Source organism: Scleropages formosus, chromosome 6 (genome assembly GCF_900964775.1).
Source record: "Scleropages formosus chromosome 6, fSclFor1.1, whole genome shotgun sequence".
NCBI classification, from domain to species: domain Eukaryota; kingdom Metazoa; phylum Chordata; class Actinopteri; order Osteoglossiformes; family Osteoglossidae; genus Scleropages; species Scleropages formosus.
In genome coordinates this window covers 20,748,903-20,774,085 of record NC_041811.1, presented here as the reverse complement: position 1 = coordinate 20,774,085, position 25,183 = coordinate 20,748,903, and the positions used below count along the sequence as shown (strand labels likewise).

The 25,183-nt window shown below is 40.6% G+C and overlaps 1 protein-coding gene across 2 annotated transcripts in view; it reads left to right on the top strand.

Annotated features, from left to right (window-relative positions):
- The first annotated feature begins 1,522 nt into the window (after window positions 1-1,522).
- The window catches only part of LOC108925073 (death-associated protein kinase 1-like), a 47,266-nt gene continuing 23,605 nt past the window's right edge, over window positions 1,523-25,183 (top strand). For both annotated transcript variants that reach the window (XM_018736799.2, XM_018736798.2), the window contains exons 1-6: window positions 1,523-1,698; window positions 18,839-19,060; window positions 19,846-19,984; window positions 21,661-21,790; window positions 22,554-22,602; window positions 22,692-22,718. In XM_018736799.2, the coding sequence (XP_018592315.1) occupies window positions 1,637-1,698; window positions 18,839-19,060; window positions 19,846-19,984; window positions 21,661-21,790; window positions 22,554-22,602; window positions 22,692-22,718 (629 nt within the window). In that variant the 5' untranslated portion in view covers window positions 1,523-1,636. The remainder of the gene's footprint in view (window positions 1,699-18,838; window positions 19,061-19,845; window positions 19,985-21,660; window positions 21,791-22,553; window positions 22,603-22,691; window positions 22,719-25,183) is intronic.

Genomic DNA, 25,183 nt, shown 5'->3' with positions numbered 1-25,183 from the left:
ACATTGCATTGCAACAGCTGGGTAATTTTACTGCAGCAGTTTAGGCTAAGTACATTGCTCAAGGGTACTACAGCTGGAGGTGGGAATTGAACCTGCAACCTTTAGGGACAAATGCAGCAGTTTTAACAGCAACACCTCCAGCTGCCCCCAGATGTAACGAGCGAGAACCAATATCATCATTTTTGCCAGCGTACATTGCACAAGCAGCATATAGTTGCCTAAATAGCATATTATCGACGAAGAGCCCTTGGCCTGCTGCGCACTGCAATCAGTTAAGAAACTTTTTGAGTAGTGCATCAACTGTAGGTCACATTTAAATTGATAAGTAGGGGACAACTGTACAGTATTTACATTGCCTACGTTTGTCCTCGTACCTGCCACCAGGGGGCGGTATGTTTTAATAACGGTTCAAATTAAATTATAAAAAAAGGTATTATTAAATAAAGGCATCTTATCAATTTAAATGAAAAGTCCCTCACTGGCATGCCAACTTTAAAATATGAAAAAATGACCAGACAATCACGATACTTATTCTGACTACATATTATTGATGGGGATAGAATTTATTAATCAAAAAACCAGTTTTTTCACACCGCATCGGCACGTTTGAGATTGTGCACTGAGTGTAAATCCTCGTGAGAGGGGAGGAACTTCCGGTGTGCCGGCACGCTACGCCAGCTGTGCGGTTCCTATGGCAACGCTCGCTTTCAGACCGGAAGTCTCTACTGCCTCCTTCGGACTCGCCTGTTACTGCACTTATTTTAGCGGCTATCTCTCCTTCTCACTCTGTCACTCACACACACAGTTTTAGTCACACGCGTGCACACACACACGGGGAGATGGTCGTGCATAGTTCTTCAGACGAATGCTGCAAAATTCTTCGTTTTACACGCGCCTGAATGTAACTTTTTAACGCCGTCCCGCTAATTTGAATTCGGCAGCGACGATTAAGAGAGGTATTCGGCTTAATTTTCTTTCCTTGTACACATTTTAGCAGTGAAATTTTAAAGTTTGTATTACCATACTCGTGTTGTACAGATAACACCATGATTTTTAAGCATTTTTGTGTAGCGCTGTGTTTGTTCTGTGTTTCTCCAGTAATGTGTAACGCACCTGAACTGAAGGACTAGAATGCTGTTAATTTGGATGTTACACCTTTTGGACTGAGAGTCACGATTCTGTGTGCTGAGGGGCAAAAACGCGTAGCAGCGTCTTATAAGCTCTCTGAAAGACCAGCCTTTCTTCCTAAAATGATGTCCCCCCCAACCGGCTAAAAAAAAAAGAAATAAAAGAAATGAGGAATTGATTCGTTGATTAATTGCAATTGACGGAGCGCCGAGGCGAGGCGCGCTGTCAGTGCGGGTCCCTAACGCGATGTCTTGTCTGCGCTCTCTCGTCCGTCGCAGCCTTGACCGTCGGTGAGGTTCGGTGCTTCGGAGACGAGCGTGTAGCGTTCCCAAGGGGGTAAAGGTTAACACGCGCCTCTTGGCGTCTGTGCTCCTCCTCAGGGACCGAACGGAGGTGCTGTTCCCAACCCCCCCACCCCAACGCGGACGCGCGCTCACTCCGCGGAGATGCGGCGCTGACAGCCGCGCACGTTCTCGGCTCCTCATCGGCGGCGCGCGCCTTCATCACCATGTTCATATTCAACCAGGAGGACGTGGAGCAGTGCTATGACATCGGCGAGGAGCTCGGCAGGTAACGATTATCTTCGTATTTCCTCATCACGCGCTGTCGATGCCTGTGTGTGTGTTTGTTGTTGTTGGCGAAAAGCCGCGCGCGCGTCGACACCCCTGACTGTCACCCGCACTCGAGATCGATACGATCGTACGTGTCGAGGTTTGAACGACCCAGTCACTCCTTGACATTTTTTTAGAAAAACATCAGTTGCGTAAAGAAGGGGGGAAAAAGAGGCAGGTGATTCTATGTTGGTTGATACATTTTCAGAAACAGCCTCGTGTGTCCAAACTGAACATGAAATCTGGGTAAAACTGACTCCAGCATCATGTTTTGGAGGCTGTTCTGCAGTTTCCTTATGAAATGCGAACCTTGTGTGTCATTAAAGATGTTATGAAAGAAGTGCCATGTTAGTAGTGTGTGCTGTGATTTAATGGTTACTACAGTACACTTGTGACCAGAAGATTAAGGGTGTAGAAATATTGTACATTGAAAAACACTTCCAAAAGCATTGCATTGATGTTAAAATACATTTCTAAAACCTCTAAGGTAAAATAGCTTGCTGGTAGGTTATTTTATGTCTGTGCCTATTTGCAGTCCCACTGGGTCCCCAGGGACTTGCAGCTGATGCTCATGTGCAGCATCTTTCCTGCTCACACACTTGGTTGTACCTGTTGAGCGGTATTCATGTTAGGAGAAGCACAGGCAGTGCACTATTAAGTGTGTTTCTGATCTTACCATTTATTTGTCCCAGGAATGTGCATGTTGCCGGGTAGCTGTGACACTGCTTTACCCTGTTACTGTTTACTTGGTGGCATGGTGGTGCAGCGTTTAACCCAGTGCCCGAGCTGCACGTTTAAGTATAGGTTTGAATCCAGCTCACAGTGTGGAGTTTGCATGTTCTCCCATGTTTGCAGTCCAAAGCCACACAAGATGCGACAATGGTAAAGCACTTCCATACCCAGTTTAATCGTACTTTTAGGTGTGATTTTACTTGAACTTCACAGTGCAATCGATACAGTTGATCTCTTTCTGAATGGGCACCATAATTTTTTATTTTACATTTGTTTCTGTATTTAACACGTGGTCAGCTGGTTTGGGGACTTTTCTTTGAGCTGATATATTTCTCCACTGAGCAGTGGAAAAACTGTGGGTGAAATTGTTTGTGGCTGTATTTCCTTGTAATACTGGACAGTGGAGATGTACTGTACCTTACCTGCTGTGCCCTCTATGCTTTGAGTGAAGGCATTTGATTTCAGTAGTGCTGTGTTGTCTAAATGAGGTCTTATATCTAACACCTAGATAATTGTCTAGTTTACACAACTTTTCTGGACCTCCTTTCTTAGATTAATGTAAGCACTGTTTATCATTCTGAATTGAACAAATCTCAATCAACCTACTTTCTTTAAGGTCTAAGTAGCATCTTTTCAGGACATAAACATTTTATAGCAAGCTGACCTCCCAAAAAAGGAAAACATTTCCCTTGACTTTATTAAGCTAGAAAAGAGCAGCATATGTAAATTTGTGAGTTCATTCATTGGAAAGTAGGCAAGTGGAAAAAATAAGTGCTACTATTCTAAGTCTTTAATTCCCCTGTTGACTAGGAGCAACAGATTTCCTCTGTATTGAGTCAGAGGTCTGCCAAATTTCAGTTTATTTCTTCTTGAAACCAAAAGAGAATTTCATATAAGGTTGTAATTTAAGGTCCATCAGCAACTAAGCATGAAAGTTTCAACAAGTTATCAAATATGGTATGATGTGCTTTGAGTTCTCACCAGTTGAAGGTCCGCAATGAGAACGGCCTAAAAGGCATTTTACTAAGAGCCAGAATCATTCCCTGAGAAAAATAACACCAAATATTCTGAATTATCCACATATTGGTATGAATGACTCTAAATATTTATTAATATTTATTCATTTTGCTGATGCTTTTCTCCAGTTACTGACAGTGTTAGAGTGGTATGCTCTACTACCTTTCTTACAGCTTATCCTTTAATATAGCTTCCCTCGTATAGAAATATACATTATATATAGATGTGTATTTTTTTATGATTCCATGTGAAGAATGTAGTTAAAAAAGTGCTTTGTGAGGTGACACAAGAGGTAAAGTTGTTGCTTCGTAACTCCTGAGCTGCATAGTGGGTGTGGAGATCGATTCTCCCCATGTTTGCACCCCCCACAGATATGCGTGGAAGACAACCGTGGCAGACCACTTCCGTTTCTCTCTTTCCTTGGAAACCACACAAGTGACCGCTATGAGTTGAATTTGACTCAATTGCCCTTCCATCCATCCATCCATCCATCCATCCATATAAAATACATATTTTTGCATAACCTGAATTTTATTTTTTTTTTATAACTCACTTACTAAATGTGGACTCTGAATGCAGGCCATGAATGTTATTCGGGACAGCAGAAATAGTAAATGCTGGTGGTGGAGCATGGTTGTTCTCTCTCTGCTGAGAGCTGAATTGTAAGCACTAGTATATATTACAATGTAATGAATAATTCACATTGGTTAAAAAAAAAAAAATTAAATCCTTGTTTAAGACATAAAAATCTGTGCAGCTTCCCTGGGAGAGTAAATGTTAGGAATTAATAAGTGCTCCCATACTGGAAGTGAAAGAGCTTTGAACGGGGCAGATAAGACTTGTGGAAATGTGAAATAAACATTCCTGAGGCAGAAAATGGGAATATTCATGGCAATGAATGCATTGTATCTGTGCCGGCTCTGCTTGATTTAGTAATAATGTGATGTTTTAATGATCAAGAGTAAATTGACTCTTCTGACCTTCATGGCTCAAACATTTGACATCCACTGCATCATTCTTTCAGTGTTGCAAAAAGAAAATCTAATTCGGAGTGGATAATGTTCAGAATGTTCTTGGTAAAAGTGCAGTTGCACTTCGGTGGTAGATGTTTTTAGCATAACCTGGACGGAGACAGATGTACCAAATTGGATGCCAGTACAAATCTTTGTACAGGTGACCTTGAAATTTGTGTTTAAGATCTGAAGGAAAATTCTGAAAAGGGTAGCTTAAGAACAAGGTGAGATAATTTCCACAGGACTGATATGTTGACCCTTCTAAGAAACATTTAGCATCACACTGTATGAGTGTGAACTTGACTCAAAATGAAAGCCACATTGGTCAATGTCAGAATGGCTTTGGAAAGCTGTCTCTTGAGAATGTCTGTGAAGTTTCTCAGTTATCCAGGTCATGGTGTATCTAAAAACAAAGGCAACTGGGCTTGCTTGAGTTTTCTTGAAGATGTTTCAAGTTTGAAGCCACTTGGATGAGTGGAGAAAGTAAAGTCCAGTTGCCTTTGTTTTAGCTTTGGTTTTAGATACTCTCTTGAGAATGAACCAGAATTTTAGGTTCTTCTCCAGAGGATTTGGGAATAAGCTTACTTGAGGTCAGCTGGACTTTTATCCATTCCTTTTATTTAAGGGCCATTTTTGATTGGACACATCTGGAAAGCGTATTAAGTTCAACAGAGAAATGAAATTGTTGTGACAGACTAAGCTGTCCCAGTATGACCACTTACAGACCCTTTCAGAAACACAACCATTCCCAGCAGGTTAGCAACAAGATCACAACATTTTGTTTGTAGGTGAACACACAAAGTGTTAGACCATGTTCCATTATTCCATTACTCAATACTTGGGTAAAAAGTTCAGTTGCTGGATCAGTAACCATGTACATTTCCAATATAGTTTTATAGTTCATTATGGAAAGTGTCCACAGTTTCTGGGGAACGTACTGTTATAGCAGGGGTGTTCAAATGTAATTGTGGTTTCAAATATATATGCGTCTCTTTTATGTTTCTAATGAATGTCTACATGTGTTGGGTTTTTAGGTATTCTGTGCTTTCATATTTCTTTGATAGCTGATTTTGATTCATAGGCGGTCTGGTCTAAGAGTGACAGGTATTGAGGCGTATAAGGTGGTCCTGAGTACATTGAGAGAGGCCAGAGAGGTGAGGGACTGATGTTGAAGGCAAGGAGTTGGACAGCCCCTGTCCATTGTGTAGGACTATGTTGTGTGGTGTTTGTTTGTACTTGTCAATAGCCTGCACATCTCACACGAACTTTGAGGTCTCTTCCTGGCATTGCTCTTCTGTATCTGTGACTTTGGCATCCCAGAAATGAGTGAACCCAACGCTCTCTCTTTCTATTAACCGCACCCTCACCGAGGAACGTTGGTGTGACAGTTGTTCGGCTTGTGGAATAGCGTATCCATTATGTGATGTTCCAAATATTTGTCATCAGGCATGTTTTCGTAACAGTGCTGTGATGCTCAAGCCTTCACAATAGCACTGGCATTCATGTAAAAATGGTAAAACTGTTAAATGGAGATGCATTTCATTGTAAAGAAGTAATTGTGAGAATTTAAATGACATACACTAGAAGAAAATGGAGCAGTTACTCAAAAGTTCCCCAGCGAATGTCTTGCATTAGATGCAGTTTTTGTACTTTGTTCTTGAGAGAACTTCACTTGAGAAGAGCTCTTGAGCAGTGTGGCAGGGGTGATAATTAGCATTATGATTTTTTTTTTTTTTGGTTGAATTTTCTTCAGCATTGCAGGGCTTGGACGTTCATTGTCATACTAATGTGAAGAACACCACATTTGTTTAAATGTGAACAATTGAGCCTGAGGTTTGTCATATGGGTGAAGATTTCTTGATAACTATTAAACTCCTCTACGAATGGCTGCTTAGAATTTATGTTCTTTGGTGAAAACAACCTTGTAATGGTTGCTTTTCTTATCGCTCAAACAACACGTGAACCTCCTGACTTGGTGTTTGTGAGCTACAGTCCTTCTGCAGCAGACATGCTTCATAACCTTGACATAGTGAAGGCTGACAGCTTTACTCTCTCAAATGAAGTGATGTTGCTGTTACAGTTCATCACTATTCCTTTATGGTTAAAAGTCCATTAGTTTTAAGACCAAAGAAAGCTGTTATTGATTCCTCCTCCCCCCGTCATGCATCCAGATATTAACTATTAAATTAAATTTTTTAGAAAGACGCTGAATATCTTTCCAGCACTGCCGGCAGTATTAGCCATTTTAGTTTTGTTCTTTTTTGGTTCTCAAATAAACGGCAGCGGTACTGTATAGTTAAAGTGCCCAAGAAATGTATTTGTGTAATATTAGACTATATTTATTTACATTTATTTAACACTCTTCTCCAAAGCAACTTCCAATGAACTCTATGTAGTGTTATCAGCCCACACACCTTATTCACCAAGGTGACTTATGCTGCTAGATACACTACTCACACTGGGTCACTCATCCATACATCACTGGAACACACTGTCTCTGTCACTCACACACTAGGGGGAACCTGAACAGCATGTCTTTGGACTGTGGGAGGAAACCAGAACACCAAGAGGAAACCTACACAGACATGGGGAGAACATGCAAACTCCACACAGACTGAGCGGGGGATTGAACTCATGTCCTCTCGTACCACCCAGGCGCTGTGAGACACCAGCACTGTTCACTGTACCACCGTGCTGCCCAAAAGTTTTTTTTTTTTTTTTTTTTTGTTTTTTTTTTTTTTTTTTATTTATTTATTTATTTAAAAAACTGAAATGCAGAAAATGGAAGAGCCATAGATAGACTGTCTTGGGACTAGATTACAGAATCTAAAACAGGTATCAAGGCTGTAATGCTGCACAATTCAGATGAGTCCAGAAATTACAGAGTTGCTGACAGCTTGTCTGTGCTGCGCCAGAGGTATCTGAGATTTCAGTATTAATTATACTTATCACTCAGACCTTAAACCCTGAGTATGGAAAATGTGTGGATGATGATGATGTTGTGTGATGGCCCCAGTATCCAAACACTGAGACGTATCTCCAGTTGTGAGAATGCCGTTTCCTTGGTTACAGCAGTACTGTCCAACAGGAAAACTGTTGCGTAATATGTGTGGTTTGTGTGATACAGGCAACTGGGTTGGATCTCACTGGATCTGTCACTGTCCTCCCACATGTATTTCCACAGATGAATAATGTGACTCACTTGGGAAATGTTCTGTTACATAGCTTGCATTAATGTTGATTAACATAATTATTTTTCAATCCATTTCATACTATGAAAACTACAGGCCCCTCTATACTACCATTTAAATTGTCTGAGTAGCTCAGGTAGACAAAGTTAATTCTTTCTGTTCTTAGAATGAGGGGAAAAACAATAATGATTTGGTGTTGCACGTGTATGGACTTGCACTTTATCTGTAGACAAAAATAAAATTGTTTAAATAAGTGTCACCGTAATGGTTATCACACATTTTAAATTTCTTCATTACAATAACTTGTGAATTTGTGCCATACGGACATGCCAGAACTGAACAGCAATAGTCTTTTGAGAATTGATGACAAAATTGAGCAGTTTTATGATCAATTTCTGAATTGTGATTTATCCGCTACTTAGTTTGGTCTGAGTGGAATGACTTTGTTTTATCCATATGTACTCTTACCACATAGAAGTTTCTCCAAGAAAGCTGATACAAGTATTTGTGACCTGACATGACACAAGCAATCTGTATCTCAAATGGACCTTCCATTTAGACGTAGGGTAACACTTTTCTTATTCCTGTGTTTGCAAAGAAACTGACGCTTTTTCTTTCAGCTCCAAGATCTGTGCCTTTGTTTTTCTTTTCGTTTGTCCAAACAAGAAATCTTTCATTACTCGCATACTTGTATGAGTTCCACTTTTGCTTTACTATTACCTTTAACAGCAGATTGCTCCCATATCAGCTTTGTAATAAAGTTCCCAGAAGGACTTACTGCTCTCTTCCGTTTCCACTGCTCACATGAGCATAACAAAATTCCTTTGCGCAGAATCTCTTTTTGTTCTTAATTTCCATCAGATCTCTTACAAGTATGTATGAAATATTGAGGGGCTGTGACAAAATACCACACCTTGTGGCTTATTGGTCTTTGACTGCCTTCTGTAATTTATTGAATGAAAAGGCAAAAAAAAAAAAAAATAAACACTGTCACACAATGCATTATGAGTAAATTAGACGCACCTTGCATTAAGCAACTTTGCTTCTACATCTTAAAACAGTTTGACCCTGGCTTCTTCTTCATCTCTGCTCCAAACTGAGTTCTAAATGAGCTCCAAGTGAAGTTAAATACATATTAATAGAGCAGAAAGGGTAACTGATGGGGCAACGTTTAGCCCTCGTCTCCATAGCAACAGAGACGCAGGCCAGCCCAGGTCCTTGGGCAAAGAACAGTAGATAGGGATGAATCATTAGCGCTGCTCGAGCCTTGGCCCGCTTTTCATCTGCAGTCCATTAACCTGCCTGTTTGATCTCTTCTGGGGAAATGTGGCAGACCCAGTCCTCCCTCTGCACGTATCCTGGAGAATTAATGATAAACAAGGTGCGCTGGTCTCCTGCATTTCTTATTAGCCCGTACACTGCCTAGGACTTTCTTCTGTTTCTCACAACCTTTTCTGATATGCACTATGGGGAGGTGCACAACTGTACGTTACTGACCCTCAGCAGCCATTGTTCCCTCTCTGAAATGCAGCGTAACCTTTTGGCAAATTTTTGCTTGCAAGACAGTTGCGTTATATCTGAAACGTTCAAAAAAAAAGAAATGTAATTTTTATCTTATTTTGGAAAAATGCTTGTTTTCCAGTATTGTTTTGTTTTCATGTTTTTTACCAACATAGGTTTATCCAATTTTTGACAAAGTAATAAGTTTAAAACATGGAAATGTCTGAAAAGTCTTGGAGAAAAGCTCTTTACTTCTGTATGTTTCGCAGTTCTCCTCCACGCATTGCCAGTTCAATATTTTAACAGTTAAATTATTTATTTAGGAATCTCAACATCATATACCAGTATTTCACAAGTCCAACTCTCTAGTGCACATCCAACTTCTGATATATATATAACTGAATTTTTTTTGTTTGTCATTTTTTCACCACTCTTTAGCTCCAGCTACGTACATGAAAACATTCGTAAACACTTTAGATTTACATATAAATATTAATTTATGTGGACTTGAATTGTTTTGACTTAGACTCAGTGTCTTGAGGACCTTTTATAAAAATATGAAATGCTGTGGCCTGTAAAATTGCTTTTGACTAAGATGAATTCAACAAGCAGCGCAAGCTATGTAAATGAATTACTATGTGCAATGACCAAAAATGACCAAAAAAAAGTGATTCTTCAGGCTTTTGTTTAAATGCACTTCTTTCAAAACAAAAATTCATACCTGAGGACAAGTAATACAGTGTTATCTTCAGAAATACACGTTTCAAAAACACTGGATCACCTGTTTCTAGTGTAGAGCAACCTATTCTGGCATGAACAATCCTTTTCCACGAAGTTACATACACACACACTCACTGGCTGAGGCCGCTTCTGTAGGTTAAATGAGTAACTAAGTTTGTTTTGGATTCATGTTGACTCAGTTCAGTCAAGCATTCCATTAAACTTTAGGTAAGTGTGATGAGATACTACAGTAACTCCAGTAACTCCTCACTGGTAGCTAGCCCTGCATTCAGGACACAAACTACTGTATTAATCTAAGTGAATTACAATTAGATTAGTTTGAACATTAAAATGGTGTTCAGAGCCAGGTTTTTTTTCACAATGCAGGCTTTCTCTCATTTAGATTGTTGCCCTAGTTGGTGACCAAAAAATATGACAAGTAAACCCTCGCTACAGGACGGCTTCTCAGAAATATCTCATCGTTTTAAAAATCCTCTTTTTTCAGGTCACTTGGGTTTACTTGCCATGTTTATTTTATGCTTACCATTAGTAATGTAACGTGCTAGTGTATGAAATATTTCAGAGTTAATTGCATCAGAATGGCGCACACGATATTTGACAAAGGTTTATACTAATATAGTATATTAGCATTTTTCTATTAATTTGCGCATTTTTGCAGTGAGTATTTATTTAATGTTTGTTACCAGCCAAATGGAAATGGTGCCTGCAGCCTGTTTGATTTCTTGCATCACAACTTGCCTCTCGGACATCAAGCTCAACAGAGATCCTTCCTTCACATACCAGCTGGTCTGTCCTGCTGTCAAACTCTGTCAAATTGGACAACTTGCTCATTTTACCTACTTCGTCAGCTAAGAGCCTGGGACTAATGATCAACTTAAGTCTGTCCTCCTCTCAACATATCAAAGCCACGTCATGGTCCTGCAGATATATCCTGCATAACATTTGCAGGGTCTGCCCTCATCTCACAGCAAACACTGTGCAGCTTCTGGTCTATACCATGGTAATATCCTGCCTGGACTTCTGGCCTCTGCCATCAGACCTCTTTAGTTGATACAGAGTGCTGCTACGCAAGTTGTTTGACTTACCAAAGCACTCCCATATATATTTCGCCCTTTCTCGTCTTTATTGGATTCCTATAGCTGTCTGCATCAAGGTCAAGGCTCTAGTTATGGCCTACAAAACCATCAATGGATCTCCTCCCTAATACCAAAAAGACCGGATCACGCGCTACACCCCAATCACACTGCTATTCTTCTCACCTCTGGCTGCTTGATGGTCCCATGCAGAAGAGGCCTGAAGGTTTTCTCTTCCAGCTCCAATATGCTGGAAGGATGTAACTCTCTCACTCAGAACTGCTGAATCCTTCTCAGCGTTCAAGAATTGCCTCTAAACATGTCTTGAACACTCACTTCTCCCCTCATTTTTTATGTGTTTGATAAATGTCTACTACTTATATTTTGCTAAAAGGGGGTTCGCGGTAGTGTGGCAGATTCAGCCGGTGCTGGCTGTGTGGCAGGTCTGGGGTTCGAGTCCTACTTGGGGTACCTTGCAACGTACTGGTGTCATGTCCTGGGTGTGTCCCCTCCTCCTTCAGCCTCATGCCCTGTGTTGCTGGAAGAGGCTCCATCTCCTTGCCACCCCGCTTGGAACAAGCAGTTGTTGACGATGGATGGAAAACCCTATATGCAGTTACTCATGTATATGTATATATAGTTTATGTAGTAGTGTGAGGCAAATTGGCTGTTCTCAAGAGTTATGTGTCTGCATCTAGATCTCCGTGTCTGTTGTTGTAATAAATTTTTCTCAGCTCTAGATTCTTTTGTAGAAAAGAATTTGCTAAATGAATAAATCTAAATGTAAATGGAGCAGCAAAGTGTTTAAGTGAAGGTTCTGCTTGTTTCGGTCTCTTACCAGACAGTTGTTTCAGGCAGGAGCTTACTGTTGTACCCTTAAAGGTATGTCATTTGAACCGTTCCATTAAAATTCCGGACTCTCTTCACCCATGATGTTCATGCACTATAACTTTGAGATCATGTGCATTGAACAATGGATAAACCCTTACGCAGCTACTCCTTTAATGTAACATAAATGTTTATACAGGTTGTCCCCAACTTATGATGATTCTACTTAAGATTTTTTTCAAGTTTGCAATGGTGAGCTGGTGATAGACATTCAATAGAAACCATACTTTGAGTTTTCAATTGTTCCCCTCCCGGGCAAGCAATATGTGATGCGATACTCTTTTGCGATGCTGGGCAGCTGCAGCGATCTGCATCTCCCAGCTTGTCACACAGAGATGTGTATTAGGTCTGCTAATTGTATTTTTGATTTACAATGGGTTTCATGAAACATAACCCCATTGTAAGTTGGGGACCACCTGTGTATAGATTTAAAAAAAAATTACTATGAAGGTGATTAGGAATCATTGATATTTGGGGAAAAAAAAAAAAATATGCAGCTACTCACATGATGTATGTTGGTTCATATGGTGGGAAAAACCTGTACTTAATCATGTCTCCATCTAAGTTTCTCTTCCTGCTAATGTAATGTACACATAGTATTTTCTGAGATGTATGTCGCTTTGGAGAAAAGCGTCAGCTAAATGAATAAATGTAAATTAGAAGGAATAATGTGTGATTTTATATATATGCGTATATATGCGTTTTGAAAAAAATTTTATATAAAATAGAAAGATGTGATATCAGTAAACTTGAGGGCATTTATATGAGTTATACAAAAAGGACAGATTGTTACACATAGAACCACTTCACATGGAGATGACATTCACATTTTAAATACCTCCTACTTTTGACATCTAAGAAATAAGAATTTGATAGATCCCATTATGAGCAACCTTTTTGTCTTTTGCAGATCAGCTTTGCTTGCAAAGTGTCGAAATATTCATTTTGATCCCAAAGCCCACAGTAATCTTCATGTTGCCCTTATAATAGTAGCATATGAGCAGCTCTGTCTGGAGATGTGTGTAAGCTGGGGCTGTGCACATGAATGGTACTGCTGAAGAACAGTAAACTCAAAGTGGTGTTTGCAGTCTACTGAAAGCTTGGATGTCAAGTGCATTTTGTGTTTTTAAGGCCGCGTTCAGCTTAGAAGGAGGCAAAAGCAGGAGGCAGGCTTTGTAAGCTATTAAGCAGGCTTTCAATAAAAGCGTTCCCTGAGCATTCGATTAACAAACGGGGATTAATTTTCAAGCTTTCAAATTAACTCTGTGAAAGTGCCCTGTTCATGAGAGGAGTAGCACCATGGTAGACTTGGACAACGTTAGGGTACCTCTGTGACCCCCAGCTTGCTAGTTTGTACAGCAATATCTGCTGTTTTCTAAAGCGAGAAAGACAAAGTTATGAAAGTAGGCTACAAAATGGCAGAAGAAGCCGTGGTGTATCCCAGATGGTGAAAAATCAGATTGAAAGGTTTGTGGCCTAAAAACATACTTCATGGAGGGCAACATACTTTGCAAGAATCAGTATCACTTATACCCTGTATGCATGCATGCAAGGTGCCAAGTCAAACCTGACCCACAGCGACCAATTGCGTGGTTTACAAGGCAAGTCAACGGAGGAACAGAGGTGGGTTGCCTGGTCCTTCCTCTGCATGGTGTGTGGGGGGGTGGGGCACATCAAATGCAGGGAGAAACACAGAGCTGCCATGCACCCCCAGCAGGACTTGAACCCCAAAATATATAACCAGTATATATAACCAAAATTTGGTTTAATTGCCTAAATCTTGTGGGATGTGGGAGTTCAGAGTTTAACAGTGGTTAAGGATCTGGACTTTTAAGTCTGTGTCGGCCCTACTGTTTGACACCTAAGGATGGCAAACATTAATTTGCTGGACATATGCAGTTAAAATATAGAAGATCTTTTAAAAGAAAAGCCACTGCTACAGGTAGTGACTGGGATATGTGCGGTACTATGACAATTCCAGTATCAAACAAACTAGCTGAGCTTCAGTGATTGTGTTTGTCTCTGACCTCTAACTCTCTTCTGTTGTGGAATGAATTTTTTGTTTACTCTGAGTGGTGGGACGCTTTGGTAAACATCTACCAAGTGGATACATGTAAATGAAACTGCAAGGTCTGTGAGTAGCTTTGGATGAAACATGGTGCTGAACGGTTAACAAAGGATTTTGAATTAGCTTGCGTTAATTTAAGGCACTTGATGGGGAAAGAAACACTACCCTGGATGTGAATTTAGTGACCGAGAACTCCTGTCCAGTACGTTGTCTTTTGACCATGTGTCCGTTACAATACAGGGTAATTTTTCTCTCGCCTGCAGTATATACAGCTGCCTCCTTCACCTTTTTTGGATCCTTGCAGCCAATGTTGTGACATTGTTGGACAGTTTGCTCTCGCATGTCTCGGCTGGCCGCCGTCTGCCACCTCTTGAGGAACACATTTCCCACGTGGGAGGCTTCCGATGCTCCTTACATAAGCGCTGGTGTAATTAACTGCTTAACATCTCTGTTATGAATTTCCTTTTTATGTTGTAGCTCCCCCCCCAAAGAGCCTCCGAAGAAAATGCTGACTTTGTACTACAGGGCTTTTCTTCTGCTAGATTATCGAATATGTAAGAGATGTGATGGCTTCACATGCAGTGTGCTTAGACATCTTAGAACTGGGTGGACTGAAACTCTCAGTAAGTATTATTATAGATTAGTTTTAAATGGGCACTGCGCCAGTGTCTGTATGTGTGGTAAGGCACTTATTCGGTTACATGTCTGGCACTGCAAGAAAAGTGTAATGCATCTGAATAAGTCAAATATCTTTCTGGTACTGGGACAACATTATTAAGTTTCCATTAAACCTGAAATCAGATGAAAAGATTTGTGTATGTTATGCATAAATTAGTTTCTTGAAATCGCCCTTCGTACTCACAGCCGGAATGTGCTAGATGTTTATCTTGGTGTGCTTCATGTCATTGAGGGACATGTTGGCAGCCCGATATCTTTAAAGGTCTGAGAAGTAGATGTAGTGTAGTAGAAAGTGGCAATTAATTTATAAGGGGAGCTAAGTAAATTGGCTGCCAACTTTACGCAAGCATTGAAGAGTCAGCCTTTTTTGCCTTGGAGTCACATTATTCAATTTCAAGCTATTTACATATGAACTGAAGTTGTTCCCTGCAGAGGATTAAAGTCATAAATAACTTTTGGATTTCAAAATAGCATGAATAAGAGTAAACCGAAAGGGGGAGGATGATGATGACTATTATTATTATAAGCATCACTGACACATTGTGTACAGGTATATTGGTATTTGTAAACGTGAGCAAGAAAGCAAATAAAAAAAAAATGAACTCTCATTGCAATATTAGTGTTAAAATTCCTAAAAGGATGCTGTACGTTATGCTTACGTGACATTTACTGTTTTCATAGGTCACCTACAAAATCTGTAATGTGGTGTTAAGGATGGAGCACAGTATGGTCTGTTAGAGTCCAGGTAAATACAAACCACTGTGGCCACATAGCATGAAACCTTTTTTTTTTTTTTTTTTTCCCCCCCCTTTCTTAACTTCTTGGCTGTCATCTTAACTAATAGTGTAGGGCTTCACTGCTGAATTCCAACATGCTTGGAAAGGGTTAGCCATTGTTACAGTGTGGGTGTTGCCTCTAACCTGGATTGTTCTGGGAAAATAACTCTTTCCTGGAGTAAAGCACTAGTCTGTATGTGCTTTGAAGTAGGGCTGCTTCGGTCTAAATGTAATGACATCTCTATTGCCAATCCCAAAAGTCAAACTTGAGTTCAGTTGATGGCTTCACATTCAATGGATGATCTTGCTTGTTCACGTAGACCAACTAGCAGTCCCATACATCCTTGACATTTAACTGTAAAACTAAGCAAAAATACTCTTTATACTCTGTAAAAGCACTATTACTCTGTTGTCCTACACATTACACTTTGATCCTAAAGTGGAAGTTTATATGTCAGGTTGTTAGTTGTTGCTTTTTTACTTTGTTTGCAACAATGTTTCCTAATCAGGGCTGTTAAATATCTACTGTAAATCCTTGATTTGTAGTGTAGAAATTGAAGAATAGGATATCTCAGTTAAGTCTTTGCTGGGTTTAAGACTTCATAGTTCAGAAGTTAATGTGAAATTTGGAAAAGCAGGAGGACATTTACACTTGAGTCCTCTGTTGCAAGGCTCACAGTTTTCATCAGTAATAGTTGCTAGAATAGACAGCAGGTACAAGTGCCACAAACCAAAGCAGCAGCACACGCTCACCCCCATGTGAAATTTAGGTTTGTGTGGGCAGCAGCTCAGTTGTTTCTTGTTCCCTTTGGTAGGTGTGATTGTTTGGGTTCTCTGTCTCTCTTTCTGTTGCCCAGAATAACACCAGCGGTCAAGCAGGCGCCTAAAGGGCTGTGGGTGGAATCGAGCAAATAGGCTCCTTTGCGGAGTGTGTTATGGCATCCAGTGAAGCCCAAAGTGTGTCCTTGTGTGCTCTTTGTTCTGAGTTGGTATGGGTGTAGTGGTTCAAGGACTCAAGAGCTAGATGTAACAATGGTGTAATTGGCTACAGTTAAATTTGGATGGATGGATGGATGGATGGATGGGGCAGCTAGTAGAATAGTGGCTAAAGCTGCTGCCTTTGGACCCAAAAGTCAGAGGTTCACACCTCATCTCCAGCTGTACTTCTCTTGAAGACTTACCCTTAATTGCTCCAGTAAAATTACCCACCTGTGTAAATGGGCAAATAACTGTAACTTTGCTGTAGCTTTGGAGGAAAGCATCACTTAAATGAATGTATTTCTGAGCTTCTTGATTGATCTGAACATTTTGTTGAAAACGCTGGGCAGCTCATAGTGTAGTGGTTAGAGCTGCTGCCTTGGAATCCAAAGTAATGCTCCTATAATACCCTTGAGCAAGGTACTTACCCTGAATTGCTCCAGTGAAATTACCCAGCTCTATAAAAGCCAAATAACTGTAAGTAGTTTAACATTGTAAGTCACTTTGGAGAAAAGGGTCAGATAAATGTAAATGGATAGATAAAAGGTTTTGCTGGTTCACTCTAGCATGAAGCCAGTTTGAATTAGGCCTCCCTCCTGCAGCTGAAAAACCGTCCCCGGCGTTGTCTTCAGTTCACTGAGTGATTGGCAAGGCCTGGATATATGTGCAGTTAAAACATCCCTAAAGGCAACATTTTTTTTCCCTTCCCCACCGTAAGTATATTCCATCACAAACAAATTTATTCATTTGGCAGGCACTTGATGTGGCACTGTGGAACAGAATGGTAATCATGAGATTGCTGCAGCATTCTGATCACATTCCAACTTCCTCAACTGTATGAGCGCTAGCCCTGAAAACGTGGAATTTTGTTCCTCAGATTTTAAGGGGTCTATTACATACCCGTCACTCAAAATGTTCTGATTCGTGGTGAGTCACATCACCGCAGGACTGCAGCACAGAAATGTGTTCCAAGTGGGGACACGCTTCACAAAAGGAAATGTGTGTTTCGTCTGTATCATCGTGCACTGTGCACAGTATCTATCTGAGAGACAAGTAATGGTGTGAGAGGCTGTTTCTTTTCTATTTATTAACACGTTTGGCAGTTCTTACAACAGTTCTTCATATGGTTTTGGGCTTTCTTCTCATAGCTGGCATGATTATTTTTTGTTACAGACACCCTTGGGGAGAAAACGCTTTCAAAGCATGCATATATATATTTTTTTAAAAAAAAAAACCACTATACATGTGTGGAAAAACAAAAGTTACAACAGCAGGTGGTGAATTTTGTGGCCATAAGATCAACAAGCTGTAAACTACAAACAAGCCCCTACAGTTTGTAGCAAATTACAGAATAAAACTTTATCTACAATTAAATAGCCCTAAGTGGTTTATTATGGGGGGTGCGCAGTGGGTTTGACCGGGTCCTGCTCTCTGGTGGCTTTGGGGTTCGAGTCTCGCTTGGGGTGCCTTGCGACGGACTGGCATCCCATCCTGGGTGTGTCCCCTCCCCCTCCAGCCCTACGCCCTGTGTTGCCGGGTTAGGCTCAGTCTCCCTGCGACCCTGTATGGGACAAGCAGTTCAGACAGTGTGTGTGTGTGTGTGTGTGTGTGTGTGTGTGTGTGTGTGTGTGTGTGTGTGGTTTATTCTGATACTCATTAGCCCTGATATACATAAAATTGGAATAGTACAGTAGAATGTCACAATGAACACAACTATTGAAGTAACGGTAAATAGCTGTGATGTTAGGGTCAAAGAAGTAAAATGCACTCAAGATGCTCAGAAAAATATTAAAAATACTTCACACATTCATTACCAAACTAGATCCAGGGTGTTAATCTCAGTCCCCAGGGGGCCATCTATATGCAGATTTTTGCACCAGCCACTCGTCTTAATTGTTCATATAATTTCATATATAAACTACATTTGATGGTTGCAGTTTTTTTTTCTGCATCATTCCTAATATCCTTTTTTTTTTTTTTCCCCCCCTTTCTGAAAGGCATAGGTTTGGTACGTATATTTAATATCCAATAGATTAATCGGACCACAGCTGGAATAAAAACTGTTATATGCATGGTTCTCCACTGACAGTTTGGCCTAGATCAGGGATGAACGTTCCTGCCAGCTACAGTGTTTTGGGGTTTGTGTTGGTACCAGTGTCCTTGTTAAATCTGAATTTTGCCAGCTTTACAACAAGAATATGTATCCAATTGCAAACATAAGTTGAAAACATCATAATCAAAAAAATGCAGATTTATTTTAGATTTATTTTTGACACTTTTTTTTTTTTTTTAAAATGCATCTTATTAATAAATGCTAGGGCAACCAGGACTAAAATAAAAAGCAAGTATGCTGAAGTCTGTTATGCACTCTAGATACTGCGTGCATTTTTTCAGTGTGGCTCCAGAGTGGGCGCGTTAACTTTAAGTGTCTTTTTTGCCGGCAGCGGACAGTTCGCGGTAGTGCGGAAATGTCAGGAAAAGAGCACGGGCACGGAATACGCTGCCAAATTCATTAGGAAGAGACGGAGCAAGTCGAGCCGACGTGGAGTGTCCAAAGAGGACATAGAGCGAGAGGTCAGCATCCTCAAAGAGATCCGCCACCCCAATATCGTCGCCCTGCACGAGGTCTTCGAGAACAAGGTGGAAGTCATCTTGATTCTAGAACTGTGAGTACCTAAATTAATGTTACACCTTTAGCAACGTTATTGTCACAGTGTTTGTCGATATCCTATATAGGAAAATATCAGCGTTGGTTAACTTGACTGAACTCAATCACATGTCTGCATCCCAGTCTCTCCTTCTGTTGATATAATGCCTCTTAAATGGATGTAAATGTCATATTAGCCAGGAGTTCAAACCTTTATTTCAAGAGTTTCTCTTCCAGCCTTTATAAGACTCTTCTTGGCATGTGACTTATCGCCTAAGAGAGGAGAGAATGCACAGACCTCGTGTTTGAGTTGTGTTGTTCATGGTTATCCAAAGTGACCGTTGAGGAGAAAATTTTGGACTGTTTGCTGTAGCTCTTCTTGTTGAAGTGTGTGGCAGAGGTGGTGAAAGCCGTTTAAGGAGTCACGTTAGGCAGAAGTCGCTCTTCAGAATACAGTGTGATGTTTCTCTGTTTCTTTTCTGTAAACATTTGATAAACTCGTCTTTTATTTATTACCGCGTATGTTGAATGTGACACGGTGGGTTTAGGACATTTGGTTTATGCCTTTGTGTACTACAGCTGTTTTTCAGTAACATCTTGTCACTCACAAAGCACTGTGTTTTCTTGTTTTGCACGGTTGTAAACTGAAGGAAGCACATTTCCTCATGTCTGCCCTACATGGTTTTTTTTTTTTTTTTTGAGGGCTGAGATTTGCACTTTTGCGTATTTTCCTGCCTTACAGCTCTACTCATATAGCAGTCATGGTGAAATACCGACGTAACGTTCTCCCTCTGTGCATCCCAGTGTGGCCGGAGGGGAGCTTTTTGACTTCCTGGCAGAGAAGGAGTCCCTGACAGAGGAGGAGGCGACAGAGTTCCTCCGACAGATCCTGGACGGGGTCTCCTACCTCCACTCCAAGCAGATCGCCCACTTTGACCTGAAGGTACAGCACACGCCGCTCTGTGCCTGGCAGCGTGGCGGATTGTCGGCAGCCCGTGGCCCCTGCTGTTGCGTTTCCCTGTTTGTGATTGTTCTCCCAGCCGTCCCTGGCCCCGAGACGTCTTTGAGCAAAGCACTTACCTACCCGCAAAAGTATTAGTGAAGAGCCTTCGCTAATTGTGTGCATTGCTGTGCTCTTGCTTTGGCTCTTGACGTAGCGCCTCTCTCTTTTCTAATGAGTTTATTTTTAATAGTATGCGTTTTACATTTGTATTGTAATAAGTGGTACAACTCGAGTATTATTACGCCTGGGGAAGAGTTAAGGATTTAAAATTTTGTACGTGGGAAAAAAATGCATCGAGGTCAAAATATGTTTTAAATCATTCACAGGTTCATTCAGGTATAAAACCTGCTGATATTTCAAGATTATGAGGAATGTTATTGCTTTAAATATTACGTAAGGGTTATGGCAGTTCAGATGCTGTAAAACGTGAAAGATTAATTTTGCAAATGAATGCGGAAATAAGAATTTCCGAAAACACGCTTTTTCAGATTTGTGCTCATATTTGATTTCTTGTTTGACACTCTGCTGTTCCAGTCCCCAGTAAGTGCCAGTGTGCATCAAGGACAAAGTGTCTGTTCCTCCAGTACACGGCTTTGTCAGCCAAAAGGCTGTTTGTCACACAGCAAGCCAGCAGTGATTGGAGCAGAGGTCCACCTTTCGGTCCGGGCAGCCAGTACTTTGTAGTCGTTCGCTGCTCCTCTTGGACGCACTTATACGGCGGTCAGTGAGAGTGCTCAAACCACCTTCCCTTAGCGTAGCCATCACAGTTCTGTGTGGGTCACATTCAGGTGAGAGGACTCGTAATGAGTCAAGCCACCGTTTGACTGGCTGAGTCATCGGTGAGCCTTCGAACAGTGCAGTCCTTTAGAACGCCATTTCCGGTCGCAGCTCTGTTCAGGTTATCGTAGCCGGAAAGCATTTGCGTGAAAATGAACACTTGCTTTAAATTCATATATGGGTTATCAACTTCAGTTTTATTAGTCTGTTGAATTATGGAACAACTTCCTATGAAAGTTAATTTGAGCTGCTGTAATAGCTCTGTCACCACTAGATGACTGCTGAAGCTGTCTTCCTGATATCTGTGTAGATCGAGGCCTGGTGGTGCAAAGCTCTAACGTACATGGCACAAAACACTTATCTGCCCACATGCCTGAACGTTTTATATGAGAGCGCTGTCCAGACTTTGTCTTGGATTTTTGACTAGGACTACCTAGTATATCTGCCCCCCCCCCCCCCCCCGCCCCATTCACTGGACTATAACTACCTTGTAAACTAAAGTTATGTATTATGGACTTCACTCATTTTTGCACTGTTCTGATGCATCACTTTGAATTTGAGTCTAGACCATTTCTTTTGGAGGATTATGGACTGGTTTTAATTAAACAAGGATTTCACAGCAGTAGTGTGACATTTACAGAACCACGTTAGAGGTTCACGCACTTTCGGACAGCTGTAAATGTGCTGAAGTAGCAGCTTCAGTAAAGAGAGTAAGTCAAAATGAAATATTTCTTATTGCCGGTCAAGCTTTATGAATTTCAAAGTGGTCATCCTGTGCATTTGGTTTGGGTTACTTATAAGTGCCGATAAGTGTTTGTTCCTCTCTTTCCCTTCCTCAGCCGGAGAACATCATGCTGCTGGACAGCACAGTGCCTCACCCACGGATCAAGATCATCGACTTTGGCCTGGCACACAAGATTGACTTTGGCCATGATTTCAAAAACATCTTTGGGACTCCAGAATTTGTAGGTCAGTGTGTCAGAGTTTTCTTTTTACCTCTTTCAACCAATGGTGAGTTACCACTTCCTCTTCCATCTGCTTTACCTGGAAAAGCCAGCAGGCAAGAATGTGGAGCGTTGGTTCCTTTTTATCTGCAAAGCACCTTCCGACTTCAGCGCCATCTGTTTTCTTTTGTTGAGCAGCCAGTGGTACCAAAGAAAATTGTTCATCAAAATGAAACTGATGGTTAGAAGAAACTAGGATCTGTTGACAGATGTTGCTGCAGTTGCCTTGCAAATATGTCCTGTTTTTATTTTATTTATTTTGTGTCAGGAGCACTAAAATTAGACAGTTTCTATGGCACAGAACTCCACGAGGGACCCGCAACCAAAACTGAAATAGCTGCCGCGTTGCCAAAGAAAGACTAGTATAAACTACCATATAAACAGTGACAACATGTCAAGGGCTGGTTAGAGTTGTTGCCTGTGGACTCAGAGGTCGCAGGTTCAAAACCCACCTTCTTTTGCATCCTTGAGCAAGGTACTTAACCTAAATTGCTCCAGTACAACATTGCAAGTCACTTGAGAGAAAGCATCAGCTAAATTAATAAATGCAAATAAATGTAAACACTGAAGGATTACACTTCCTGCTGTAAACATGGGGCTCAGATGAGGTGCGTCATTCATCATGAGTCAATGTATATAGGAGATTAAAATAAGTTGTCTAACACCTGATGAACCTTCACTTTTATGCTGTATAATTTTCATGATTTTTTTTTTTTTTTTTTTATTAGCTCCAGAAGTTGTGAATTATGAGCCCATTGGCCTGGAGGCAGACATGTGGTGAGGTTTTTGTTCACTGTATCTTTATGTGATGGTAAGGGTCCTACATTTCAGCTGTGTAATTTTTTCTTTTTTTCTTCTTACTGCAGGAGTATTGGCGTCATTACATATATACTGTAAGTACAAGTGCAAATTTTGGCATTTTTCCCTTTATATTCAACCTTGTTCAGTCCAGTTCTGCACCAGTTCCAATTTTGTAGTAGTTAGATCCCCTGCTTTGTAATCCAAGCAACCTGTCTCAAATCCCTGCACCTGCTATAGCACCTTGAGCAAGGTACTTTTCCCAGATTGCTCCAGTAAAATTACCCTACTTTATAAATGGATAAATGATTGTCAGTAGTTGAGCATTGTACATTTTTGCTTTCAATGAAAGCATCAGCCAAATGAATAAATAATAACAAATAAACAACCCCTGTCAAAGGGACCTTAGACGGTTGCAATGTTTGTACTGTGGTGCACGTCCCCTAGCCACGCGATTGTCATTACACACAGCAGGTCACATGATGGCAAGAGACCCAAAACCACTTTGAACATCTGTCACTAATGGCAACCAGCATCTTACAGGTGTCTGACAGGTCTGCTGGAACAGCTCATTCACTGCAGAGCTCTTACTGTAATTATGTCAGGTTTACTGTAATTATCCGGTTCAGTCCAATTACCATAATTATGTCTTGCCGCTGAATAATGGCATGGCCTGTCTGATAATACAGCTCAGACTTTGACCAGTATCATCTGAGTTACATGGCTCATGATGAGCACGATAGATTTAAGTGTAACAAATGATCAGGCTTTAAAGTTTGCAGAAGTTTGGTAGCGGGGCATAATGCATTTAGTATCAAAATCCATAATAACAATGTCTTAATGCATTATAAAAGTATTGATATTGAATACCTGTATTATGCATTAGCTTCAGCTTTGAGACTTTAACTTGGTAAGTGTAAGAGCCTAATGTTAGACTTCCATTAGCACAACTACGTATTAACTCACTTAAAAGATGTTGTTCGAGGGTACGACGGAATTACTCTGTTTCCGCAAACTTGTTTCGAAACTGCTTTGTAGACCTGTGCAGCTTTATTGGAATGTCAATAGGTTTTAGTACTATAGTTTTAAACATTGTTAATCTTTTTCTAAGCGCTCATAATGCTTGCTGCATTTTCTTGGTGTAGAGTTCCTGCCTGTGCGTCTCCTGTGTGTCCTCTTACATAATGAGAACTTGAAATATTTTTTTGTTGCAGCTGTGACAATAACAGAGTATAAGCTGAAATGCAAATTGTGAGCTGAAGTTGAAACCCTGTGCATCCTCTTGTGTGTTGTGGGCTGTGTGAGTCAGGGGCCACAGCTCTGCTCCCTGTCGGCGTGCGCTTAAACCATTATGCTCTCTTCTGTGATTCGATAAAACGTGTTGCTTTTCTCGTTAGGAATTCTCTAAATCACCCTCCTACGCAGCTACCACTGCTGTGTAAAAATACAGACAACCTCTCTCTATTACCATAACACGAACGTGAACCCTGATCTGCTTCTTTTTTGAGAGCTGCCTTGCAGAGGCATATTCTTCAGGGGGGAGGAAAAAAAAAACTTCCTAATAAGAAATTATGCTTTTATTCTAACCATGCTAAATTAACTCAGACGATTATAGGATTAACAAAACAAGATTGAACACAACTTATCTCGTTTTGTTGTTTTTGATTAATTTTTTTTTTTTTCTTTTACTGTGGGCCAGATGTACTAGCAATTAATAGCAAAAACCTTGTTTTGGAGAGAGAAAGCAGCTCCTGTGATTTACTGTAAAAGCACTGTGGATCTTCAGCGCATATAAAATGGAAGGACAGGAGTGCTACGTGTTGTACCGTCATACCTTTTGGTATTATCGTTAGCCTTACTACATATGCATTTGTAGGAGTTTCTCCTTCCAGAATATTAGACAGAGATAATTTAACACGTTTCAGTTTATTTATAATGTTGGAAGGAAACATCCAAGCATGTGAACTGTCAAGTTATACTCGACTGGCTGGATGAAGTCAAAGATTACCTGGAACCACAGAGCAGAAGTCATCACACAAACCCTGCAGTAACAAAGTTTCTAGCCACCATTCATTTCTTGGCCTTAACAAATGAAACCTTCAACACATTATCAAAAGCATAAGTCACTTTAACCCTTCATTATAATCATGCTTTGAATGGGCTTACAAATTAGACAGCTTAAAAAAAATAATAGTCTTGAATATGAAACTTTTTGTTTTGTTTAATAGGGCTTTTTTTGGGGGGGGGGGGGGTGTTTGAGAAATGCTCATGCATTTGGAGTAGAAGGGCTTGCTGTGTCAGGGGCTTTTTGGATCATTCGGTCCGCCATACGCACCATAGCGTCGTCGTAGGACTGCTGAGCTCAGACAGAAGTAGGTCCCCCTCAGTCAGTCTTTGGAATCTCAAAAACCATTTTCTGCTGTTCCTTAATACTAATGTGTACTTTTCTTTGTGTCATAAAATTTTCACACTGGAAACATTCATGGCACAGATAATTTCTGACCCTAGGCGATTCTCAGGCTTTATTTGCAATTAAATGAAATTTGTTTTATGCTGATCA